The sequence below is a fragment of the Sinocyclocheilus grahami genome, unplaced genomic scaffold (genome assembly GCF_001515645.1).
Source record: "Sinocyclocheilus grahami isolate Dianchi unplaced genomic scaffold, SAMN03320097.WGS_v1.1 scaffold233.1, whole genome shotgun sequence".
In the NCBI taxonomy this organism is placed as follows: domain Eukaryota; kingdom Metazoa; phylum Chordata; class Actinopteri; order Cypriniformes; family Cyprinidae; genus Sinocyclocheilus; species Sinocyclocheilus grahami.
In genome coordinates, this window is record NW_015505412.1 from 685,261 (window position 1) to 708,995 (window position 23,735).

General features: G+C 36.4%; 1 protein-coding gene across 1 annotated transcript in view; it reads right to left on the reverse strand.

Annotated features, from left to right (window-relative positions):
- Positions 1-23,735, reverse strand: part of lrp1bb (low density lipoprotein receptor-related protein 1Bb) — a 373,072-nt gene that overhangs the window by 237,488 nt on the left and 111,849 nt on the right. Inside the window, exons 4-7 of the mRNA XM_016288691.1 lie at positions 8,154-8,273; positions 4,945-5,073; positions 1,933-2,190; positions 248-410 (exon numbers count right to left, since the gene is read on the reverse strand). Coding sequence (XP_016144177.1) covers positions 248-410; positions 1,933-2,190; positions 4,945-5,073; positions 8,154-8,273 — 670 coding nt within the window. The remainder of the gene's footprint in view (positions 1-247; positions 411-1,932; positions 2,191-4,944; positions 5,074-8,153; positions 8,274-23,735) is intronic.

The following is a 23,735-nucleotide window of genomic DNA, read 5'->3' on the forward strand; positions in this document are numbered from 1 at the left end:
CGGTCGAGACTGTGGGATGCTGGATAAATCATGGAATACTAATGACACTCCTGACTGTGGGAGTCGTAGCACAATCATGCAACCAGACAGTGTCGAAAAGAAGAGTAAATATTGAGCTCTGGGAACAGTACAGACAAGACACATTCAGAGAAATATTTGCCTAACATATTGCAATATGTGTGAGAGGATTTAGATTATCAAAGGCCTAGTCAAAGATGAAATCTCGCTTCATGCATTTTCAACTCACCCCATTAGAGGATCCAGAGCGATTGCTTTAGGGTTCAAAAGGTCAAGGTCTATCACCGTAACACAGGTGTCTCCATACTGGTTGCAAACGAATATCCTGTCGCTTGCTTGATCCACAAAGTAAAAGTTTCCTGTGAGCCAGTCAAAGGCTAATTGATCAACGTCTGAAACAAAGGAAAACATGGTCAATTTACACAAAACAAGATGATATATTGATGTGACACATCATTAATTGGCATATGTTCATGCACACGTCATTGAGAATTCTTGCCATGAAGTGTTAATCAATCAATCATATTCATGAAAGACTGTATTCATGAAAATAATTTCCTAATCTACATATTGCTACTTTTCTTTTTTTAAATTAATATTTCATTGTTAAATGTTGTTAGTGCCACTTTATATGATACATTATAAAGAATATTCATCCATTTTAATTGTATTTTAGATGGAATATAAAAAATACGTAATTAAATGCATCAACAAGCACGATAAACACACTAGAAGAAATAAGTAAAACAAACAGTGCACTTTTTAAACTAAAAATAAAAAAGCCTACCATTGAACAAAAACAGTGCCCCATAAACTTCATAAAAAAAGTCATATTAGTACAATGTATTTACTTTTTCATGATCATAAACTTGGGGTCCATTAGAGGCTCTTAATGCACTGTGCCAGCCTTGAAATATGCTTTAACTGAAATGCTTTGCTTTAAGTGAAAGAAAAAAAATCGGTTTAGAGGCTATTGTTTGGATCAATATCCTGAAATGAGAGTATGTTCTTATTCTCTGATTCAACACTGAAAACTAATAGGCTAATTATTAAAAGAGTAATAAATCATTTTCGATTTGAGATCTTTTAATGAATACTTAATGGATACATACTGTAGGATGAACTATACAAATGTGCATAAAACATTTCATGTAGCGGTAAATAAATTATAAGCTCTGTTAGCTTCCATACAGCTTGCATTGATAAGCACTACGCAGTCAAGCAGAACTCAGTGTTACACTAAATGTTTTGTTCAGCATGAGAAATAAGGTCTCATGAGTAAAGGACAAAAACGTTTAACTTCAACTTTAAGCCAGATTTGTTTTACCTTGCATTAGTACTTTATATGAAACTCATTTTTAACACTAGGAAGTTAAGAATGGGAATGATCAGATGTTTATTAAATTCAAACAACAACAATTTTAATTACACATTTTTTTTAGACATATTTCTCCAAACTAAGTTTAACACTGTCAAAACATTTCTTTATTTTTGAGGTAATTTAGAGAATTCTGGAAAATTATGTTTTTCCAACATGGTTCTTAAAAGGTGAATGTACAACTTAAATCCAAATTTCTATAGGTAGCATTTAAAAAAAAAAACATCTATATTTACTTGAAATATCACATATGTTGTGTATATTTTAACTAAAATATGTCTGAGTGAAAAGAAATGAAAAAAAAAATCATTATTAAAAACTACATGAATTTTATTACATTTAAATTCCATGGAATTCAAATTCTGCATCCTGTTTGAACTGAATTGGAATTTCTAAGGCAGATTCAACTCAGAATTGTGCACAACCGTAAGTTTAGTCCTCTCACTTTGTCTCATCACCCATCAAAATCAATTCATCAGTTTTCTTTCAACGTATTGTGTTTTCAATGTAGCAGGAGAGTTTAACAGGAATCATACCGTGGAGATTCCGGACTGTCTTTACTTCCTGTTCTTTAGTGAAACCACTTGCTTTCCTCATCCTGGCACACCGGAGTTGTCCAGAGGACTCTGAGGAAGTGACCCAGCATACTGATTCCTCTTTATGGTTGAAATCCAAGCCATGAGTTCCATTTGAGTCCAGTTGTTTGAGGGTTTGCAGGCGGGATCCATTTAGGGCTGTGATTATAATATTATCCGAGCCTCCAATCAGCAGTGCTGCAGGGCTTTCACCGGTCTCTGGAATAGATGGATAGGAAAATAGTGACAAGACAGCTTGAGGCCAGGCATTTCCTTGGCATTCCATGCTTTCAGTAGAATAGGATAATACAGGCTTCCGCAGAGGGCATGGGTAATTCAGAAGCATGTCTCTTAGGAGAGAAACCCATTTTCAGAACACAGCAGTCAGCTGGAAATCTCTCTTCTTATTCAGTTTTGCAATGTATTTCAAAAGTGAAAGTGGGTATTATATTCACATTGTATAATACAATTTGTGTGTATATATGCGTATATGTGTGTGAATGTCTCAACCTGTGAATACTTTTATTTTCAGGTTTGTATATACAGTATATACGTAAAATAGACCAACAAAGATCTTTCCTTTCAATTATTTTGCAGTGTATTTATTTTTAAGAGTCTTATTAAACATTCACCTTTCTAATGGCTATGTCATCCTCCGCTGGCCCCCGTCAGACGGCCGGGAAAAGATGATGCTTTGAATTTATATGCATGAGCTTTTACATCTAATGGAAACCCCAAAGTTATCCCAGTGCAACAACCTCTTTCTGCTAAATTAATATTAATGTGGGTGAGCACTGAGTTCAGTTAAGTTTATGGGTAATGATATTCAGTTTATTCCTCATAGGAAAGCAGTCATATTGATTAAACGTGGGACAGATTCTGCATTCCAGCAGCAAGGTGCGCCGCTGCCTGCTAGCTATTTCCCACCGAGCGCACAGTGGCGTAATCTCCATTTAATTTAAAACACATATGCAAACCGGTTGCAGTGCACCACACCAATAGAAATACTAGGACGCATCATCTTTTTAGGTCACAAAATGCTTTGCACAAGGCATCTTTTGAGGCCGTCAGACCAAGCACACACTGTAACAGACGTTCGTGAATTGTGAAGTTTGTGAATTGTGTGTACTCAATATAATAAATTTAAGCAGGGACAGTTTGTAATGCCAAAATTCATAGGACTGCAAATGACATTATAGGACCTAAAAAACCTGGAAAATTTCAAATTACTTACAGTGTATAATTTCCTAGACAGTCCCAGTAAGTTCTAACAACATTTAGCTGATATTTTCCACAACGTTTATGATTAAAAATGTATGTAAATCTTTTTAAAATATGAATCATATGTTTGAACACAAATATGATGCTTAAATTGATCCTCTGCAGTGTCAGAATGAGAGTTCACTGGAGAATGCAATATCATGGATAGAAGACTCGTATTTTAGCCAAATCTTTAGATCTTAATGAAGGATTTGTTTATTACAAAGAGGCAGATTTTTACTTCACATGATGTTAATTAATGGATTACTTGTGGATTCACCACAGAGGATCCATTGGTGAGCAAGTGATATAATTCTAAATTTCTCCAGATCTGCCCTGATGAAAATACAAACTCAGCTACATCTTAAATGGCCCGAGGGTGAGTAAAATGTCAGCAAATGTTCATTTTGGGTGAATTATTCCTTGAATGGTGCTGTAAACTGTAATTAAGATGTAATTTTAGATGTTTTTTTAATGTCCACCATTTTGCTAAGACACAGCAGCCAATCCAACAACAGCAAACCTGAGCAAAAGCTCAGCAATGCTTTATAGACAATCCACTCTTGAGCCACTCATATACGTGCTCACTATGTTTGCTCTAATCTATATAGTTTCCCACTGCTAACACTGTAAGTAATCAACTATATGCAGCACATTTTCTCCTTGTTTTATAATAATTCTCCCAGCTGTAGAAAAGCTAGTTATTGAACATTTGGGACTCAATAACGCTTTTTTATTAAAACGACTTCAATTACCTGAGCCCAAACAAATGACCAATCTACAAAAGGGATTAGAATCCATTTAGAATTGTAGTGAGTGTTTTCCCTACAAAACCCCCTTATTACAAAAGCAGCCGATTTAATGATAAACTTGATTGGATTTGTGGCTGGTGGGGAGACACTCTCACAGGCAGGTGCCATTAGGCAAGTAATCATTGGCATGGGCTGATAAAGACAGAGAATAGCTGTCCTTCAGGCCCTGCTCTTCATAAAACTCAGCCTCCACTTAATCCTCAATGTCTGGCTTATCTTCCACCAATAGCTCTATTATTTCTGTCTCTGGGCACAGCAACACTGATATTAGGGCTGTAGCAGAATATCCAAAGCAAACTGCCTCAATTTTCAGGTCCTTATGGGAATGAGAGGCTGAACTGGTTTAGTCTGGATTCATACGTGATCCCTGCAAGCTCACTTGGAAAAGGCAAACCTGAGAACTGAGAAGAATTTCTGTACATACGTAGAATTATTAATGACTTGAAGAAGAAAAAAAATAAGTTAAAAGAAGTCTAAACAAGTATTGACTTCGTAGAGGGGCATGTTGTCACTTTGTGAGGTATATAGAAGAAAAATAATTATACATATATTTATATAAGTTTGTGACAACTGCCCTCTGTGACAACTAGCCCCAATCTCTCCTATTTGCGTGGCAATCACTGAGCAGAACTAAGTCATTTCAGATACACGCAACATCTAATAAGCATTGCATATTTCTCAAGCATACAGAACATGTTTTTCAAGGTCAGAAAATTACCAGCGCCAAAGGCGGCTTAAGGCAGTGCTGCAGCCGCTGTAAGTTAATTTCATTCATATCACACAGAGTAATAATCCACCTTGTTTCAACTCGGTGCACTCTTGTGAGAGAAAAATATCAGGACGTGACAACATTTCAGGCGGCTTATGCAGATCCCCGGTCATTAATTTATCATGCTCTTACCGTGTTTGACTATGCAGGAGTGTCTGTTCGGCTGCAGGCTGTACCCATCTGTACAGCTGCAGCGATATGACCCATAGGTGTTCATGCAGGTCTGGCTGCATGTCCCGTACATGGTGCATTCATCATGATCTGTACACAGAGGAAGAGTCATTTATGACAAATTAGATGTGCTCAAACATGACCCAAATACATAAAATCCACTTAATGTGGCCTCTCGGTGGCTTCTCTCTATGCCACCTCGTATCTCCGGGCAAGTCCTGCCTTGCACCAGTCTCTAGAGCTTTGCCTGTTTAAGCTGTACTGAAGTGTAATGTTCCACTGGTGATTTACTGATTTGTCTTGAATGTCCGGAGGAACCTTCTACGATCAGGCTACAAAATAAAGCCTAAAAAGTTTTTTCTTCCTCCAACAAATTAATAGTAAGTGAAAAAAATGGTGTGGGGTGGGGGGTTTCTTAACCTTCAAAAAATTAAAATAAATAAAAAACATTTTCTATGAGGTTTTTTTTTGTTGAGGATTTTGAGACCTTAAATAAATAAATATAAACTATTTCACACAAAACTATAACAAAATAAGTATGCATCTACTTTTTTAAGAACTTAAAATCTCTCTTAGAAAAAAAAACACTATACCAAAATGCATATACTCTATATAAAATATGTATTAAAACATATCTAATATAATTCTAATATATTGTGGAGTAGTATCAGGGTTGAAACATTTAAAAAATAAATAAATAAGTAAGTAAGTAAGTAAATAAATATAATTGTTATGCCATATCCGCATCTAAGGCTTGACTGGTGAAAATTCAAGAATAATATTAAAATTAGTCTAAATAACAATACTTCAATGAATTGTACTTATTTTGTTTTACTGTATTGCATATCTTACTAACAAACAAACAAAACTAACTAACTAACTAACCAACTAACTAACTAAATAAATAAATAAATAATATATGGTAATTGTTTCAATCCAAATGCTCGGTTGAGACTGTTGGGTTAGAAAGCTGACCCAATTTGGGTTAATATCAGTAATAAGAAATCCGACAGTGCTGGGTTAAGAATGTAGAGGACGTGAAAGAGAGCATGCACAAGTCTCGTGAGTTCAAACGCGAACAGATGTGTGTGCGACAAAATCTGTGTCTACGATGCTTAAGATGGGAATATGTGTCGAAAACACAAGAAAACTAATCGAAGCGAAGAGGAGAGAGATTTTTGAAACTGACTGGAGTGTGTTCTCTTAAAACTGGAGGGTTTTGTCTGAGTATGTTCTCACAACATTGAGCTGTGACTGATGAGCGGAAAAGCCGGGAACTGAACTAGTCAAAATGGTGCTTGAGGACGTGGATCAAAACGGTAAAATCAAAGGTGGTAAAATCCTGTCACTTCGCTATAATACACAGTTTAATCTTGACTTTCAGTGTTTATTTCTGTGTTTATTGGCGTGATGGTTTGGCCATAATAGTTTAGCTTCATCAGTGGTTGAAAAACATGAATAAATTGAACAAAATCTTAAATTTGTTCTTAAGCTTTTCAAAAGAATTTGGTTTAACTGTATAAGCTGAATAAGTATGGAGTTGCTTTGCTTTTTTTACAGCCTGCAACTGTTGTATTTACCCTGTAACTACATGGAACAAAGGAGGAACAAGTTGGACAAACACAGAACAAGTGTATATTTGCACAGTAATTACAGAGACAATTTTTTAGTTTTTAATTTAATTGTCTGATGGCCAAATTAAACCCTCTACATTTTTTTGCTATAAAAAGATCACAGTATACATCCACTGAAATACAAATGTTGTATTGTGTATTGTTTCTGCAAACAGCTGGAAAGCGGTAAGCTTGTTTTAAGCTGCATTGAAACTTGATGGTATATCATGCAAAGTTATTTGGTGATAGTGGTGTTGGGAAGTTGCTGATGTGACTCGGATGAGATCGACGAATAAGCTTTCATAAGGTAAGCAGACTCGTGAATTATAAATCATAGCAGAAACTCATTAACTAATTTCACTGGATGTCCAGTTTTGTTGTTCAGTAATCTCCATCATATATGCTTTAATAATAGAATGGTTAAAAAAATACCTAGGCCTATAATAAAATAGGTCTACCAATATAAAATTATCGTCTTTCTAAATCACTGCCAAACATAAGATTGCTGTTTAGGCCATATATACCACGTAAAATTAGAATAGGTACCCCTTAATTTCATAATACCTACAGTATAAATGATTTGTAATTTTACTGGTTGTTTCCCCTTTATTGCCCAAATGTCGCATATTATTCCCTTATACCTACACGGAGGTACTGAATAGGTACACTATAATTACAACAAAAAAAAAAAGTTACGCAGTAACTTCAGTTTACTTACACGGTTCTTTGCAGGTTGCATATCTGGTTGTTACCCCCTTATTACCCAAACATAAAACATTGTTCCCTTATACCTACACGTATGTTCTTTATAGGTACACTATAATTACAGAAACGCACACCGTAAATTCAGTATACTTACGTAGTTCTTTGCGGATTGTAATCTAAAGCGTTACCCCCCAAATATATATATATATATATATAGTATTTGTGCTGTTAATGCTTAAAAAGGCAAAAGACCTCATTGTGTATGATATTCCCTGAATGGAACAGATTCATCACTGTAAAGAGACAAATCTATCCCCTGTTTACAACTTCCTATTTGAGCCTGATTTCTGCTACTGAGACAATTAGTCATAACATGGCGATGGTTCAGCTGTATTTCACCATCATGTACAACACCCCAAATATATATATATATATATATAGTATTTGTGCTGTTAATGCTTAAAAAGGCAAAAGACCTCATTGTGTATGATATTCCCTGACTGGAACAGATTCATCACTGTAAAGAGACAAATCTATCCCCTGTTTACAACTTCCTATTTGAGCCTGATTTCTGCTACTGAGACAATTAGTCATAACATGGCGATGGTTCAGCTGTATTTCACCATCATGTACAACAACCAGCCTCAATATCATACTCAGAGGGTCTCATTTAGGCCAAACCAGGCGGAGAAGTCACTTTGACCTCTCTGGAGTCAATGCCACGTGTCAAATTAACCAGGACAGAGGTGTGAAAAGACACCCTAGGGACGGACAGCCACCCCTCTCCCCCCTCATCGCCCAAAGCCCATCATTCGTCTGAGATGCCTGTGGTGTGACCCTGAGAGCACCTACCTCTGCAGCTACGCCCATCCTCTCCCACCTCGAATCCATCCGCACAGAAGCAGAATGTGCCATTTCTGGTCATGATGCATCCGTAGCGGCAATGCAGCTCGTGACAGGCTGACAGGAGTTCTGTAGGAGGAGAGAGAGGGAGAGAAAGAGTTTGAGAGAGAGGGAAAAACATGTAAATTGCTTTTTGATTTCACTCCCTCTAAAAGCCCTTCCTTGCCATCAGTGCAAGGATGTGCCAGCGCGTACTGACAGTTGTGAGCCAGAGGCGGGGATCAATAGCACTCCGTTAGGGTGGAATCAGAGAGGTGCTCCACACAGGGAAAAAGAGATATAGCAAGGATGTGCCAGCGCGTACTGACAGTTGTGAGCCAGAGGCGGGGATCAATAGCACTCCGTGAGGGTGGAATCAGAGAGGTGCTCCACACAGGGAAAAAGAGATATAATTAGAAGAAATACCTAACCTTTCTGCTGAAAATTCTATGAGGAAAGAAAAAGGTTTTGTTTGAAGACTTGCAGAAGGTTTTAGCAATTCTTCTTGGTCTTCGGTCCTCAAAATTCAATCAACCTGCCACAAAAGACTTGTGCACAACTGCTATTAGGTTTTTCATTAATAGTTTCCACAGTGAACCTTTGCTGAATACCATATTTAGCAAGCGTAAAATGGAAGTGGCTGCTTGTGTCCTGAATGTTTGGCATCCTGTATGAAACATTCTGATTGGTATCCAATGCATTTTTCTTATAACTGAATATGAATCTCCCATTACTAATGGCAAAAACACCATTGAGGAACAAAAATACAGTACCACATGCAGAAAGGTTCATGATCCCGATGAATCTCTTAGGGGAAGAAAAAAAATAGTCTGAAGGCTATTTTATTGTCCAGTTGCAAGAAGTACAGAAAACAAATGCAAAACACGATCTCTAAACAATGACGCAGGCAGTCTAACCCAAAGACTCTAAAGACCATAAAAACCACTGATATTGATTTTTTTTCTCCTTAAATATAATGATATTATTGCATGTTGTGTTTTAGGGTGAATTTAACAAGTTTTGGAAGTTTTTAGAAGTTTAAGTAAGTAAATAAATAAATAGTTAATGAATTAAAGGTGCACTAAAAGATTTTTGCTAAACGATGTTGATATTTGAAAGCACCAAAACAGACACGCCCATACCCCGACAGGACCTCACCCTTATTTTGAAATCTCCACCTCACACGTACGTAGACAACCATGGCAACAAGGTTTGTGGAAACAAGCGAAGATGACACACAAGCATATTCAAACAAAAGCCAATACGGATAAGTTGTGTGAAACGAAGCAAAATAAACGTTACTCACCTATCAAAAAGAAACAGCGCAACCTCTGAGTCCGATTCCAGGCCTTCCCACTCTTCCCGCTGGAAAGCTGCTCCAATATTTACGCGGGTCCTACCTCTTGCCTGATCGTAACCCTTCCTTTTAATGTTTTGTTTGTCTGATATTTTCCTCTTTTTATCTGCCATCTCTTCTCTATCTATAGTCGACCTGCTAATATCTGTCCTGTACACTCAAATTGAGTGCTCCGTTCTTGCTATCATTACAAGACACGCCCCCCTACTGCTGATTGGCTACACTTGTGTTGTGGGACTCGGTCCGACGCTGTGGTCAAAAGCGTTTTTTTCAAAAATCACTTGCACCTTTAAGAAGCCTTCACTAGAAGCTAGGAGGAACAAATTTGGATATGTTCATCTCAGGACAGTTTCATGATCCTCAAATATTCCTACACCTCACTGACCTCTGCGTGAAGCTACACTCTCCAATATTTACGCGGGTCCTACCTCTTGCCTGATCGTAACCCTTCCTTTTAATGTTTTGTTTGTCTGATATTTTCCTCTTTTTATCTGCCATCTCTTCTCTATCTATAGTCGAACTGCTAATATCTGTCCTGTACACTCAAATTGAGTGCTCCGTTCTTGCTATCATTACAAGACACGCCCCCCTACTGCTGATTGGCTACACTTGTGTTGTGGGACTCGGTCCGACGCTGTGGTCAAAAGCGTTTTTTCAAAAATCACTTGCACCTTTAAGAAGCCTTCACTAGAAGCTAGGAGGAACAAATTTGGATATGTTCATCTCAGGACAGTTTCATGATCCTCAAATATTCCTACACCTCACTGACCTCTGCGTGAAGCTACACTGATCTAAAGAAAAAAGCCTTCCCAGTAAGCTAGAAGACAGAACAGAACACCCCCTCTTATACATATAAAGTTGTATTTGATTTTGTGTAAAAAAAAAAAACAATAAATAAAAATAAATACACAATTTGGAATATTTTTTTCCATGATTTACTGCATTGTCTCTACTGTGCAAATTGAGTTGACCAATGAGACCCAGTGAACATTCCAGCAAGCTTCAGTAAAAAAGCTAAGTTAATTTTTTGTTTTGAATATTTCCATTTTTCTATCACTAAACAAGAGAACTGTGAAAATCAGAAAAAAACTGAAGTTTTAACCCATAATTAGTGAAACATTGTATTATTTAATTGCTTTAAACATTCAATTGCATTCATGCAATTAGTGCATCTCTGAAAGTCAAGCGGCAGATGTCTTCAAAAAGACAGAACTGTAAAGAAAACAGATCTACAACTGAGCATACAGTCATATTTCAAAAATGTCACTGTAAGATATAAAAACCAAATCACAAAACATAATTTATATTATTTGGATTGAAAATAGACACCCAAAATCACTTTAATATTACTTTTTGAAAAACTCTCAAGTTATTTAAAAGTGTACATTAAAGTTTATGTATCTGATCTGAGCTCTCACAATAGATCCTGTTTGCCTTAAACAGCAAAAATGCATTGTATTTTGTGTGTGGAATATCTGACAAAATGAACATAACAAGACAATTTTCTACTAAGACGACCCTAAAATTCACTTTCGAGTTGTTTTTTGCCAGCCTTGCGTGCTGTGCCGCCTGTCATTCTCTCTGGAAGGTCTCAGTGGAATACTAGTGCAACAACCTAAAATTATTTTCATACAGTGCAAGCAACAAAGGCCACATCAGCACGTCTCTGAATCCCTCTGTCTGCCTGTCACATATTAAATCATCTGGCAGTTCCTGAGAAAGGCAACAGACCCAACCGGCTATTGTTCACTGCACTCTTCAGACGTTTGTGGGTGTGGATTCAGCTGCATAATTACAATTACTACAAAGACAACTGATTTAACAGCTTCACAAAAACACATGTGAATAAGACACTATTTCGATCTGAAATGATGAGCTCTCAGAAAGAGGAGCTTTCCTTCAGCTATTTCAAGACATGTGATTGCTAAACATTCATTATTGACAAAGGAATGTATGCAAATCTGTTCTTTGATTTCTTACATCTAGTGTCTGATTACCATCATTAGCAGAGCATTAATTCATAGAATCAAGCCATATATCTGGTTATATATTATTCATCATATCAAACCAAAACTATTTCTGTACATTTTCTTTTTCTGCCCTGTGCAACCTATAATACTGATTTTATACATCAAATCTGCATACATTAAGATACTACTATTATTACTAATACTACTACTAACAAAATATGTATAACATTAATGTCCATTGACACTCTTGACTCTTGAGTTTATTACAAAACAAAATAAAAAATAATATGTATTATTACTCAGTAAAAATACGACTACTACTACTAATAATACTAATACAATATTTATAAAATAACATCTATTGCTATTCCTCATTTAAAAAAATAAAACAAAATAAAAGAGCCTAAGTGCTTTCCAGTTATGTGTGCAATATAAATCAGGCACTCAGTGAACAAACTGCAGATGGTCTGTGAGAATGCCATCTAAGGCTGAGACTCGTAGCTGGCATGCTAAAGCAGGTATGAAGGATTTATGGATTCATAACAAGTTTCATGACATGTCTTAGCAGCAACACCAGTGTCATGCTTAGATGGAACTACTTTTGCTACAGCAAATACAGGCTGAATCATAATGGTCAACAAAGATTTAGGGAGTATTTTAACCCTTAAATGCATACCTCGGGTCTTTTGCGACCCGGGACATCATTCTCTACCCTCTCCTCCGTCATTTTTTTAAGTTAGACGTCAACTTTCTTCGTATTCCTCAATCTATTAATTATAAACAATATAACAAGAAAAAAATAGTAAAATATAAAAGAATGCCAGTTTTCTGATTAATTTTTTGTAAAAAGTGTATAGGGTAGCTAGAGAAAGTATTTTTTCCTACGCAACTATATTTACATATCTGATGACTCAATATGTGCAATGCAACTTTTTTCCTCAAGGTGGCACTGTTTGATACACAATGATGACGTGACATTTCACTCATAATTACCGCAGGCATAAAACAAATGAATATCATCAGCAACAATTGAAGTGGTTTGAATGGCTTTAATTCCGAGCAATTACTATACGCAATGAAATATAAATGTCACTGTCATTTGATGCTGAATGTGGTGAATTAGCTGCCAGTGATCATAATATTGAATATGAAGTAATTGAAAACGATAGTTTTGAGAATATGGCTGAGATTGTGAATATGAGGCAGATGCTGAATGTACTGTGGAAGTACGCTCTGACGATGACAGCGCTGGTAAAATCATCTGCTCAAATTGAACCCTTTTAAGTTTCAAAAGGTAACGAAAAATGATTTATTTTATTCTTCTGTATTTGTTCTTAAAATATCAAGAGAGTTTTTTTTTTTTTTGCTATTGCAGCAGTTAGAGATCCATCCGTGCTATATATATATAGGTCCGGGTCGCTAAAGACACGAATATGTAATAATGATTGGTGAAACATTCATGCATTTAAGGGTTAAAAACATAAATGGATAAATACAACTTTCATATAGAAAACATTACAAGTAACATTCCAACAACCCAAACCGAGGACCTTTTCTGAGCATCAAGAGAAGGGATTAGTAATTGCATTGAATCTTGTCAGAAATGAAGTAAATGTTTACCTGTGGCTAAGTACGTAATTGCTGACATGCATAGTAGATTTTTTTTCAATGGTTAATCAACACCATTCACTGCAAATGTTTGCATGTAACAAGTTAACAATTCTTAGAAGGCAAAGCATATATTTTAAAAGTGCTGTAAACTTTTTTTCTGTTTTTATTTTATAAAATGTCCCTATACCTGACAGATATCACTGAAATAGGTGTCCTGAGAAATCACACCCATCTCTGTGACAGTCCTCGGCTCTGTAAACAACAAAATTGTCAGGAGAGAGGTAAATGCATTTTTAGCCAATGCTCTGTCTGTAATTCTGGAGATTCAGGTTATTGACATGTTGGCAGACTGATTGGAGGTTGGGATTTTGTAGAAACAGCATGTGGTTGAACTAAAATCGCCTACAGCACATTTAGGACCTGTTGTGTTTTGATAGACCAGGAAAAAGAACACTAGTTTAAGCTCTGATCTTGCTATTCATACAGGTATGCCATAACTCTGAGCAGCTGCATTCATGAACTTTTTATTGGATGCAATCTGCTTTGTGGAGACAAAAGGCCAAGCAAAGGAATGAGATGGTAGGCTGACAGATACCCAGGACTAATCCTTATATCTGCTTTCAAACATCAGCATGCTCTCATGACCCGACACTTAGCCAGACAGACGGATATTCACAACAACGTCTTCCGCTGATGCTGAAAATGTCATGGCTTTACTAGGCAAAGTTACAGAAAAATATACAGAAGTCATATCAGAGAATGCTAAACATTAAAACAGAACCATGTGACACAAGTACAACACATCTTTAAAGGGACAGTCCACCAAAAAAATCAATTTTTGAAAGTTTTGTGAGAATATTTTCTTAAAAAAAAAATTTTTTCTTAAGAAGAAAATTATTTATTATCTGTATTGTATTATCTGATTGTAGGCCAGTTTTTAATATTTGACAGTTGTAAATATTTGCATATCAGTTTCATGAAAAACGCCTGAAAGGTCACCTGTTGCACTGTCTGAAAACCGTAATAATCATCATAAAGCATGCACACTGTTTTTGTTGTGACTGACTTGACGTGAGTTCAGGACTTGTTGTTGTTGTTGTGTTTTTTAATGCAGCATTTATTTTAAATAGTTATTTTTAAAGAGACATCTCAAGGTGGAGCGGTCTGTTGCACTCATTTGCATTCGGCAAATGTTGCATTCTGTTTCATTCATTCGGTCTTTCTTGTGCTTTTTTTCTAGAATAAATGTGTCCTGTATCACTGTCCTGTGTCCTGGTTATGGGTGCTCTCATATGCCCTGGATGCTGCTGAAAATTTGAAATTACAATTTCTTAAATTAAAAATTAGGTCCCTATTGGATTTTTCTATATAGCTAGTGTTATATTGCATGCTTAAATACTGTAAATAAACTAATACATTCAGTAAACGTCTTAACTTTGGGTATTTAAGAGGTTATTTATGATCTCATTCAGCAATGGTGCATAAACACAAATCTACCTATGAATGTTTTCAAGAGCAAAACATGATTCAGCAAGAAATGTCATACTAAAATTAATTCAAAATATTTGAAAAATACATACAAATATGCATATGTGCAGCTGACTAATAAGAGGCCTGTAATCTTGGTCTGTTTTTAAAGGTGTTTATTGTGTTCAAGCTGGTTTTGAGAACAGCAGCATTGCTCAAAGATTTTTCAATGCATCTCTCAGGTGAAAATTTGTCTTTTTAGAAAGTATAATATGTTTGCTGAGAAAGGCCATAATGGAGAGTTTTGTGGAAAGCCCTAATATGCCGCTAGTTTGGGTGCTTATTATGAAAATGATTAACTTCTGGCACAGAGTTGCTTATTTAAAATATTCCAAATTCATTAACATTAAAATTAAGTAAATAACAAATTCATGCGTGTATGCACGCTAGGAATTTTGCAGAACTTAAGTTCCCTCTCAGTCGGTCACTCTCGACGTCACGTCGGAGGACCGACGAATTGGGATCTCGCTTAGAGGGACCAATCTACTTCGAGTGTAAACTAAACGAGCTTATAAATACAAATAATCCTCAGAATTATAGGAACAGGGTATGATGATGGGGGTTGGTGTTAAAGAATTGTGTTATAATAACCCCTACAAATACAACTCATTATATACACTACACACATGTAGATGTTTGTGAAAGATGTTTTCTCTGTTTTGGAGGGATGATTATTTTTTTAAATCATACCCTATTTATTGCATCAAAATTTGTTAATACTTTACTATATTTAAGGGTGGAAAATTTTATCAGTTGTTTATTGCAACAATACATAACTACAATAACTTTGTCTAGTGCTCTTATGAAAGTTTATAGCATGATTTGTGAAAATTTAACTATAGTGAATGACATGGCATAGACTTCTTCATGGCTAGTTTTTGCGTATTTCATTTCATTCTGTAACCTACTTGTTCTACAGATCTGTGTGTACTAGTGTTAAATGCTATTGTTTTTGACAGTGTTGATAACGTTTATGACAGATAATATCATGATAAGTTTTGCGTTTCCCTTACCGAACGTCATATCCTGTCAGCAAAAACCTGTCCATGGGCTTTTTTGATTGCTTTCAGTTTAAGTGGGAGCGATGCAGTGTTGCCAGATATTGATACTAAAACAAATAAAAAAACTAAAAATAAATAAACATAAACCGAAATTATTTTCAATCTTTTGCAAATAAGATAAGATAAAGATATCATTGACTCTAAACTACGACTTCCTACTTTATTAACTTTCTAAAGTGTTAAATTAAGTGAAAAAGACAAGTCTAAAAACGGTTATAATAGCTGGATCTGGCAACACGGAAGCTGCGCCCGCGCCCTCACTCACAACTCTCTCAAGCCTCGTTCAATTCGTCACGTCTCGCAGTGATCATTTTCAGAACAAGGGACGCTAAACATTCTTGCAAACTGTCTAATCTGAATTATACATGTCATGCAGGCATTCATATGAGGAGTTTAACAGCAAATTAGTCATTCAAAGACCAAATTTTATTTTTGAACATGAAAAATTTACCAAGGTCCGGACCTCGGTGGCCTCATAGCTGGTTACGGGCCTAGCCAGAAGCAGTAAACCTTTTTTTTCTTCTCCATGGCAAAGCACTTATGTTTCTTGTCACAGAGGGTCCGCCTCCCCTCCAATCACTGTCGCCCTGGCCCACATGAAGCCTCACCACAGGAGGGGCGTGATAACGGAATGCTGCTGGCAGCGCGTGACGAGGCGCTCTTGACGCTTATTGTGCCCTGTCACCGCTGCCATAAATCCAGCATCACGTCTCTCCTGTGCTGAGCAAGCCTCCTCTTGTGCATCACAAACTGTCCTCGAGGTCAAGGTTCACTGCCACATGAGAGGCCACCAGTAAGCCGTTGACTCCCTGGCCCAGCCAAGCGGGAACAGTCTCCTTTTAAGGGACCCTTTCTTGAAAATTCCTACAGAAAAATGTCAAGGACACATACTAACTTTAGAGGCCTTGAAAAACATAGCACGAGATCAGTGGGCGTACTGGCTCACTTGCTGCCCTAGATGACAACATCCTGTGACTTTCAAAAATACAATAAATTATCAAATAAAAGTAAGTCCAATATGCAAACAATTGTCTTAAAGGGGGACTTCTGTCTTTATTTACTCACACTCAAGGAAGCAGATATATGTTTCTACCCCTCTATGTTTCTAGCCATTCTAAAGAGGCATCTGTGTATATTATAAGCCACAGGAACACAACCAATCAGATTTTATAAAGTTAAATAGATCAAAACTGACATCAATTATACTGTATTTATCATGTGTTCAGTTAAATACCTTAATTTGTGTTCTGAAGAAGAACTAAGGTCTTACGGATTTGGAACGACATGATGGTGAGTAATTAATGACATCATTTTTATTTTGGGGTTAACTATCCCTTTAAGCAACACAATGAAAATAGGGAACTATTTTCAAAATTGATAGTGTTTCTTGAGCACCAAATCAGCATATAGGAATGATTTCTGAAGGCTGTAAAAAGTAATGACTGCTGAAAATTGAACTTTGCCTATGAATTTTTATGCATGTTTATGCATTGCCCATGAGATCACATCTCCAACTATTAATTTCAGTGAGAGGTTCAACAGAAAAACCTGTGGTTGATTGATAGAATAGAAACTATGTGTGGGCATGAAACATATAAAGTTGTTATTCTTATCAATAACTTAGAGAAGATTCTTTCTTCTATTGAAGTGATACACAGATGGCCTGAAAACTACTTATTACCCCACCCACACAAACATGAGTGAAAAGAAAGAGCAGCAGAAGTCTGTAATTTTACTTCCCCCATATGGATTAATTACAGGCCAGCTCTGGAGACCTTCATGGCCTTTGTTTCTCCAAGGTCTGTCTAAATCCAATCATTTGCCTGGTTTTCAGGGCCCCCTAATTAATCTGGGACCAAATTAAGATGCTGATCTTTGCACAAGCCATGGTCATTGGAGAAGCAATAGTGTTTAATAAGCATGCCTCTCTGAGAGGAATTCAATTTGTTAAAAATGGTACACTCTTGACAAATTAAAGTTCACACAGTATGTATCCAAATTCATGCATTCCTGATGTTAAAGTAAATGTCATATTTATCAAGTGAAAAATACACAAAATATTTCCATAATTACATTGCAATAAATTTGATATACACACGCAATACAATGTTTTGGAAGAACACTATGTTCACCAAGGCTGCAATTATTTGATGGAAAATACAGTCAAATACAGTATTACTGTGGACATTTTTTTCAATTTAAAACAAATTGTTTTTTATTTATCTGTTTGTTTGTTTATTTTATTTTATTACTAATATTATTATTTTTAATGATGTCCAAGCTGTGAATATTCTTGCACTGATACTTAAATGTCAATCCCCGATGCAATAAGCATTACGAATTATCTTCTGTGTAGGGTATCAGACCGAATCAGACAATTTAAGATTTGATAAAGAACAGTTGAAACATGAGGAGCCGAATTCCACAGAGGCCCAAGACACAGGATGTTCGTAAATCAGATCCTGGCGCCACAAGCCTGAACCAACCAGCAGCTTTGAGTAGCTCACAGCATTTAAACAAAAGAACACTTATTGACAATTCCAAAGAGATTGTCAATTTTGGGGGCAAGTAATCAAGATTAAATGGTCAGAGATGCATAGCATGACCATCACACGTAAACCAGTGATGATCACAAGCTCTTTGGATTGACTTCCCCCACCTCGACGACAGAGAACAGACTGAAATTCCTTATGAGAGACCTCTTAACCTCTGGTCTTCACAGAACATGTCCTTATGTTCAGAGAATGGCACAGAAACTGCATTTCAATGTAAATATGCATCTAAATTACACTAAAAGGACTTGTGAGCAACTAATCATTTCTATGCATAACTCCATATCATGTATTGTAACCCACACATTAGACTATCATGTTTTAATCACGTATTGTGTATGTCTTTTTGATAACTATTGAATAGCTTAAGGGTTCATATTCATGTTTAGTATGTGTGTGTGTGTGTGAAAATTCTTGCTTGAAACGTTTCTTCCAATCCAATCTTTGTCAAATGTATCATATTCTTGTTATAGAAATCATGTCCAAAATTATACTCTGCAAGAGCGGGAAAACTCGGACCATGTGGCTGATGAGATAACATTTGATTTAGCCGTGCTTTTCAGTCATCACCTTTCGCGCTCTTTGAGCATGCTCTGGCTTACACGCCAGCTCCTCCAAAACCATGAGGAGAAATGCCACCTAGTCTCGTCAAACTTTACTTCTATTTCTTTACTTTGGTTTCTTTTCATTTCCGTTGAGAGTTTCATGTTCTGAGTTAAGTTTTGCCTAACGCCGTGTCTCCGAGTCCGAACTTGAGTGCCGTCTAAAACTTTAACTTCAACCACAACTCCGCGTCGTCAGCCAACGCCCAACCACTGGCTTCCCAAGACTGAACTTCCAGCCAATCAGCAACCTCGGGAAACCCCTTTCGGCAACCAGACAAGGAAAACAGTGATTCTGTCCAAATTCCCTTTAAAATATTAAATGACTCCCTTTGAGCTAAATTGACCTGTTTCCCTTACATCTGTATTCAATCATGGGATGGAAATTCCCAAAAATATGCAAGACAAAAGCATCAGTGTAAATCATTTAGCATCTCAATACATTTTTTAACCTCCCTTCCTGCAGAGAAAGAATAACGCTGTAATTGGATTTGATATCACCAGATTGTATTGGATTATTTCAAAACATTACAAAAGGTAATGATTTGACAGATGATTCAGACGATACAGTATAAACAGAGAAGCACATCAAACACTGATGCAAAAAGAATGGCATTTTTAGAAGTCAAAAATAGCAGTGAAGAAGCCACGCTTTAAGTCAGTCACAGCTGAGTTTAACTTGTTAAATGCTCAAGCATTTACGGTTAAAACGTTGTAAATAAAACTACAAAGATTGCTGGAGTAATTTTTTTTTTTTTTTACAAAATACTATTTTAGTTTCTGTACTTCAATATTTCATGTCTATTTTAATGTGCTACTTATCATTTCCTTGAAATTTGCAATTACCAATTTGAGTGAAAATTGTTTCTACATCTTTTATTTTCTTCAGTGTCGGCATGTGTACTGGTGTGTACTGGATTTGAGTTTCATCATGGGATATCACACAACCTTCAGTTTAAAACACCACAAAAGTCATGCATAAAAACCATAAGCCAGCTATGCCTGGATCATTACCAAAAAGACTGTTCTTTCTCCTCTAGATAATCCTATTAGTGAAAATAATCAGACTATGAAACTAAAAACGTCCGAAGGATCCTGGATTAAGAAGCATTGGTACCCGGGTTAATCCTCCAGAGTTAGCCTATGCCTTTATGAACTCAAACGGGTCAAAAAGTCAACGGTGATTTCTTGTTATTGCACAAATTTGACCCGACATTACAGTTTAGGACTATCCCCAAAGGAAGCACAGTCAACTGCTCATTGAGTGCTACCCTGTCATTATACTATTCAAATGAGGTACTTGACTTTCACATTTATGGTAGCCTGATAATGAAAGGTGCGTGACCCACTGAGACTAACAATATGAGCCATCTTCAAACAACAGTGAACGGTCACAAACTGTACAGCATCACTGAACATCATCGGTTTCATCTGAAAATGACCAGCAGCTAGCAAGGGGAACGCTTAATGCGTTCTGGATGATATTCCATATCATTACACAAAACAAATTCCATAAATATGCTAATAGCTTATGTGTAGGTGAATGCACTCCACTTTTCTTTAAACTGAAGAGAAAACAGGAAATGGCTTTTGCACTGCATTTGTGGATATTTACATTTGCACCATTGTTACCGCTTCCGTCCTTACCCTGGGGGATACTGTTTGTTTGTTTGATTATATGAATTGTTGGAAATTAAAAGTTTATCAAGTGAAATAATTGAATGCTGTTGAGAGGCAAAGCGAGGGAGGGAAAATACATCTGTGACATGGTTTTTCATTACTTCGCAAAAGCAGCATTATCTATTAACAATGGCATCCCCAAATTTGTACAACTATGCAAATGCTTGTTTCACTTACGACAAGTTAATGCCTGCTGATGTGCACATTGATTCAATTACTTTCAGCAAGGTTTTGTTGAATAATAGAATGAATTATCAAATATGTCTTTGTAGGGTAGCATAAATACTTAAGACGATAAGTAGAATTTATACCATACATACAATAATGTTCAAATGTTTGAGGTCAGCAAGATTAAAAATAATAATAATAATATTTTTATTATTATTATAAAATAATTAAATAAATAGCATTTAATAAACAATTTAACATTTATTTCATTTCAAATGAATGATGTTCTTATGAACTTTCTATTCATCAAATAAAACTACAAAAAAATTATTCACCATCTTCACAGGAATATATATAGTACAGTTATTTTAAATTGTACTAATAATTCATAATCTTACTGTTTTTACTGTTGATTAAATAAAGGCACACTTTGGGGAGCATAAGATTTTCAAAAAAAATGTTAAAGGGCTGGTTGACTGTTTATTTTTTTTCTAGGCTTGGTTGTGTTTATGGGGTGCAGTCTAACATGTGTTAATGCTTCGTTTAAAAAAATATATATTATTTTTCACATAATTTACCTTTATTCCACACCGCTCTGTTCCTTCTCTCATGAACACTCTGATGATTTACTGGTTTTAGGAAGCCCCTCCCTCAGAAATACGCAATGGGCTCAGATTGGTTAGCTGGTCCAGTGTTGTGATTGGCTAAACCGCCTCTAGTGCATGTCTTAACGTCACGCCCCTCAGCTCAGTGCATGTGCCTGGTGTTGTATTGTAAACAATGGCGTCGTCTATATTGCTTATCAATTTGAGCCCGATTGAGATCCAGAGAATATTAGTGAAGAGGACAGAACCTGTGCAAGCACGGCTCTTAATGGTGTTTTGTTTGTTGTTGTCTCATACTTTTAGATACGCTGTTATTTGTTAATGCTATTGCTAATGTTAGCTTTTAATATACGGTTTTATCCTGATTAAAGCTTTAATACAGTACGGCAACTGCACGCGCATCCATGTATAACGCTTCTCATAGCTATGTGAAAATAAGTGTATAATTGGAACAGTTCATTGTTGGAGTTGACGAGCTGATGATCTGAATGAGAGAGAGAGAGAGAGAGAAAGAGAGAGAAAGAGAGAGAGAGAGCGATGCAGTGAATGTGCAGAGCAGGGGGATGCGAGGAACAGGATTATGAACTGCTGCTTTAGAACATTGATTTTGAATCTTGTGAATCCATTAGAATCGTTAGAAGACAGAATCGCAATTCATATATGAATAGATTTTTACATGCACCCCTAGTTTTCTCTTCCTCTTCTCTAAAGCAGCACAGCATGGCCTCCCCTGCTTTGTTGCATGTTCCCAGGGGCGGGGTTTATCTGGGTTTGTGACGTCACTAACCCGGGAAGTAACTCATTGTAGTCCCTACGAGCCGTTTTTATAGGCATTAAACTGCCATAATTTTAAAAGACGATATCTCCGTTTGCATTGAACTTTGCAGATATTCATTATGCTCAAACAGCAACATTACACATTAACTAATGTTAAAAAAAGTGAAATCGCAATCAACCACCCCTTTAAAATGTTGCTGACCCCAAACTTTTGAATGGTTCTGTATATCTAAATATTATCAAATTAAACTAAACACCATTAAAACAAACTTTGAATTTTGGTTATTTGCTGTGCATGTCTTTAAGCATCAGTGTTAATTTCGTCTACGAAGATGATGATGAAAAATATTCGTTAACTAACATTTTTTCTGTGACGTTAATGAGATGGGACTATAATGTTATTTGAGGACTACCGGACATTCAAAATAAATCCTATAGGCTACTGTCTTGTCTTTCAAAATGTGCGTCCCTGTCATTGGATTGCAATCGGATAAGGGGTGTTTGCATATCTAGTCTCAGTATGGCAGCCGCAGTGGATGGATAGGCTACCAAAATGCAAACTAGCGATCTGAAACAATGGCCTTAGCACCCTAAGGGGTAGGGATAAGGTGACCAGACGTCCCATTTTTCCCGGGAGTCACAATTCGTTGTCGATTAACTTAAAGTTAGTGAAGAGATAGGCGGAATCGCGCTGATAGAAGTGCTCTCTCTCATGCACGGTCCACTTCTTCAGTTTTCATATACAGCACGCGATCAGTTCTCAGTGCCCAAATACACACACAGCACTTCAAATGTCTACCGTGTAGAGTATCTCACGTAGATACAGTCGGTTATGGATTAAGTGAACGTAAACAGGTGGGTGAAAACTGTGTCCATATTACATACATGCCTTCCGTCTTGAAGGGACAGCATTCTTAATTAAGTACCTATCCGTGTCATTAATTTTAACCAACAAAAGATGTTAAATAAATGTTAAGTAAACCTACTGTATCTGAAAAATTTATCTGTTTAATTTGTATCTCTTTCGTATTTGTCTTGTCTTATTCTGCGTCTTTTTCAAAAATGATAAATTATATATAATATATATGAACAACTCTAATTTTTATAAGTTGCTCCCTTTTCACTACTGAAGGGATAGGGTCCCACTTTATATTACGTGGCCCTAATACCTGTGTATTTACATAGTAATTAGATGTGTACGTAGTATGTAACCACAGTGTAAGTACCCCTAGTATCTAGAGCTGTAATATTTCTGTCACTACACACATGTAACAACCCTCTGAATGGTTTGTGTAAGTACAAATGTGTAACAGGACATATATAACTACATTTTGTAACAACAATATGTATAAGAGTAATTGGAACAATTTGATCCAGGGGGTGGAGATGGATAGGTTTAGGGATATGTAAAGTGGGAGGAGTTGGATCTCAAGTTGGTGCACCACTGTAATACCAGTGTACTTACATGGTAACTCCTCAGGAACTGTCCACTTAATGTAAAGTGGGTAACACTTTACTTGAAGAGGTGTGCATAAGACTGACATGACACCTTCATAATCATGACATGACATATGTCATGAATATGAAGGAGGTTTTATGCATGTTTATGACAACTGTCATTAAGTGTCATTCGCTCAGTAAT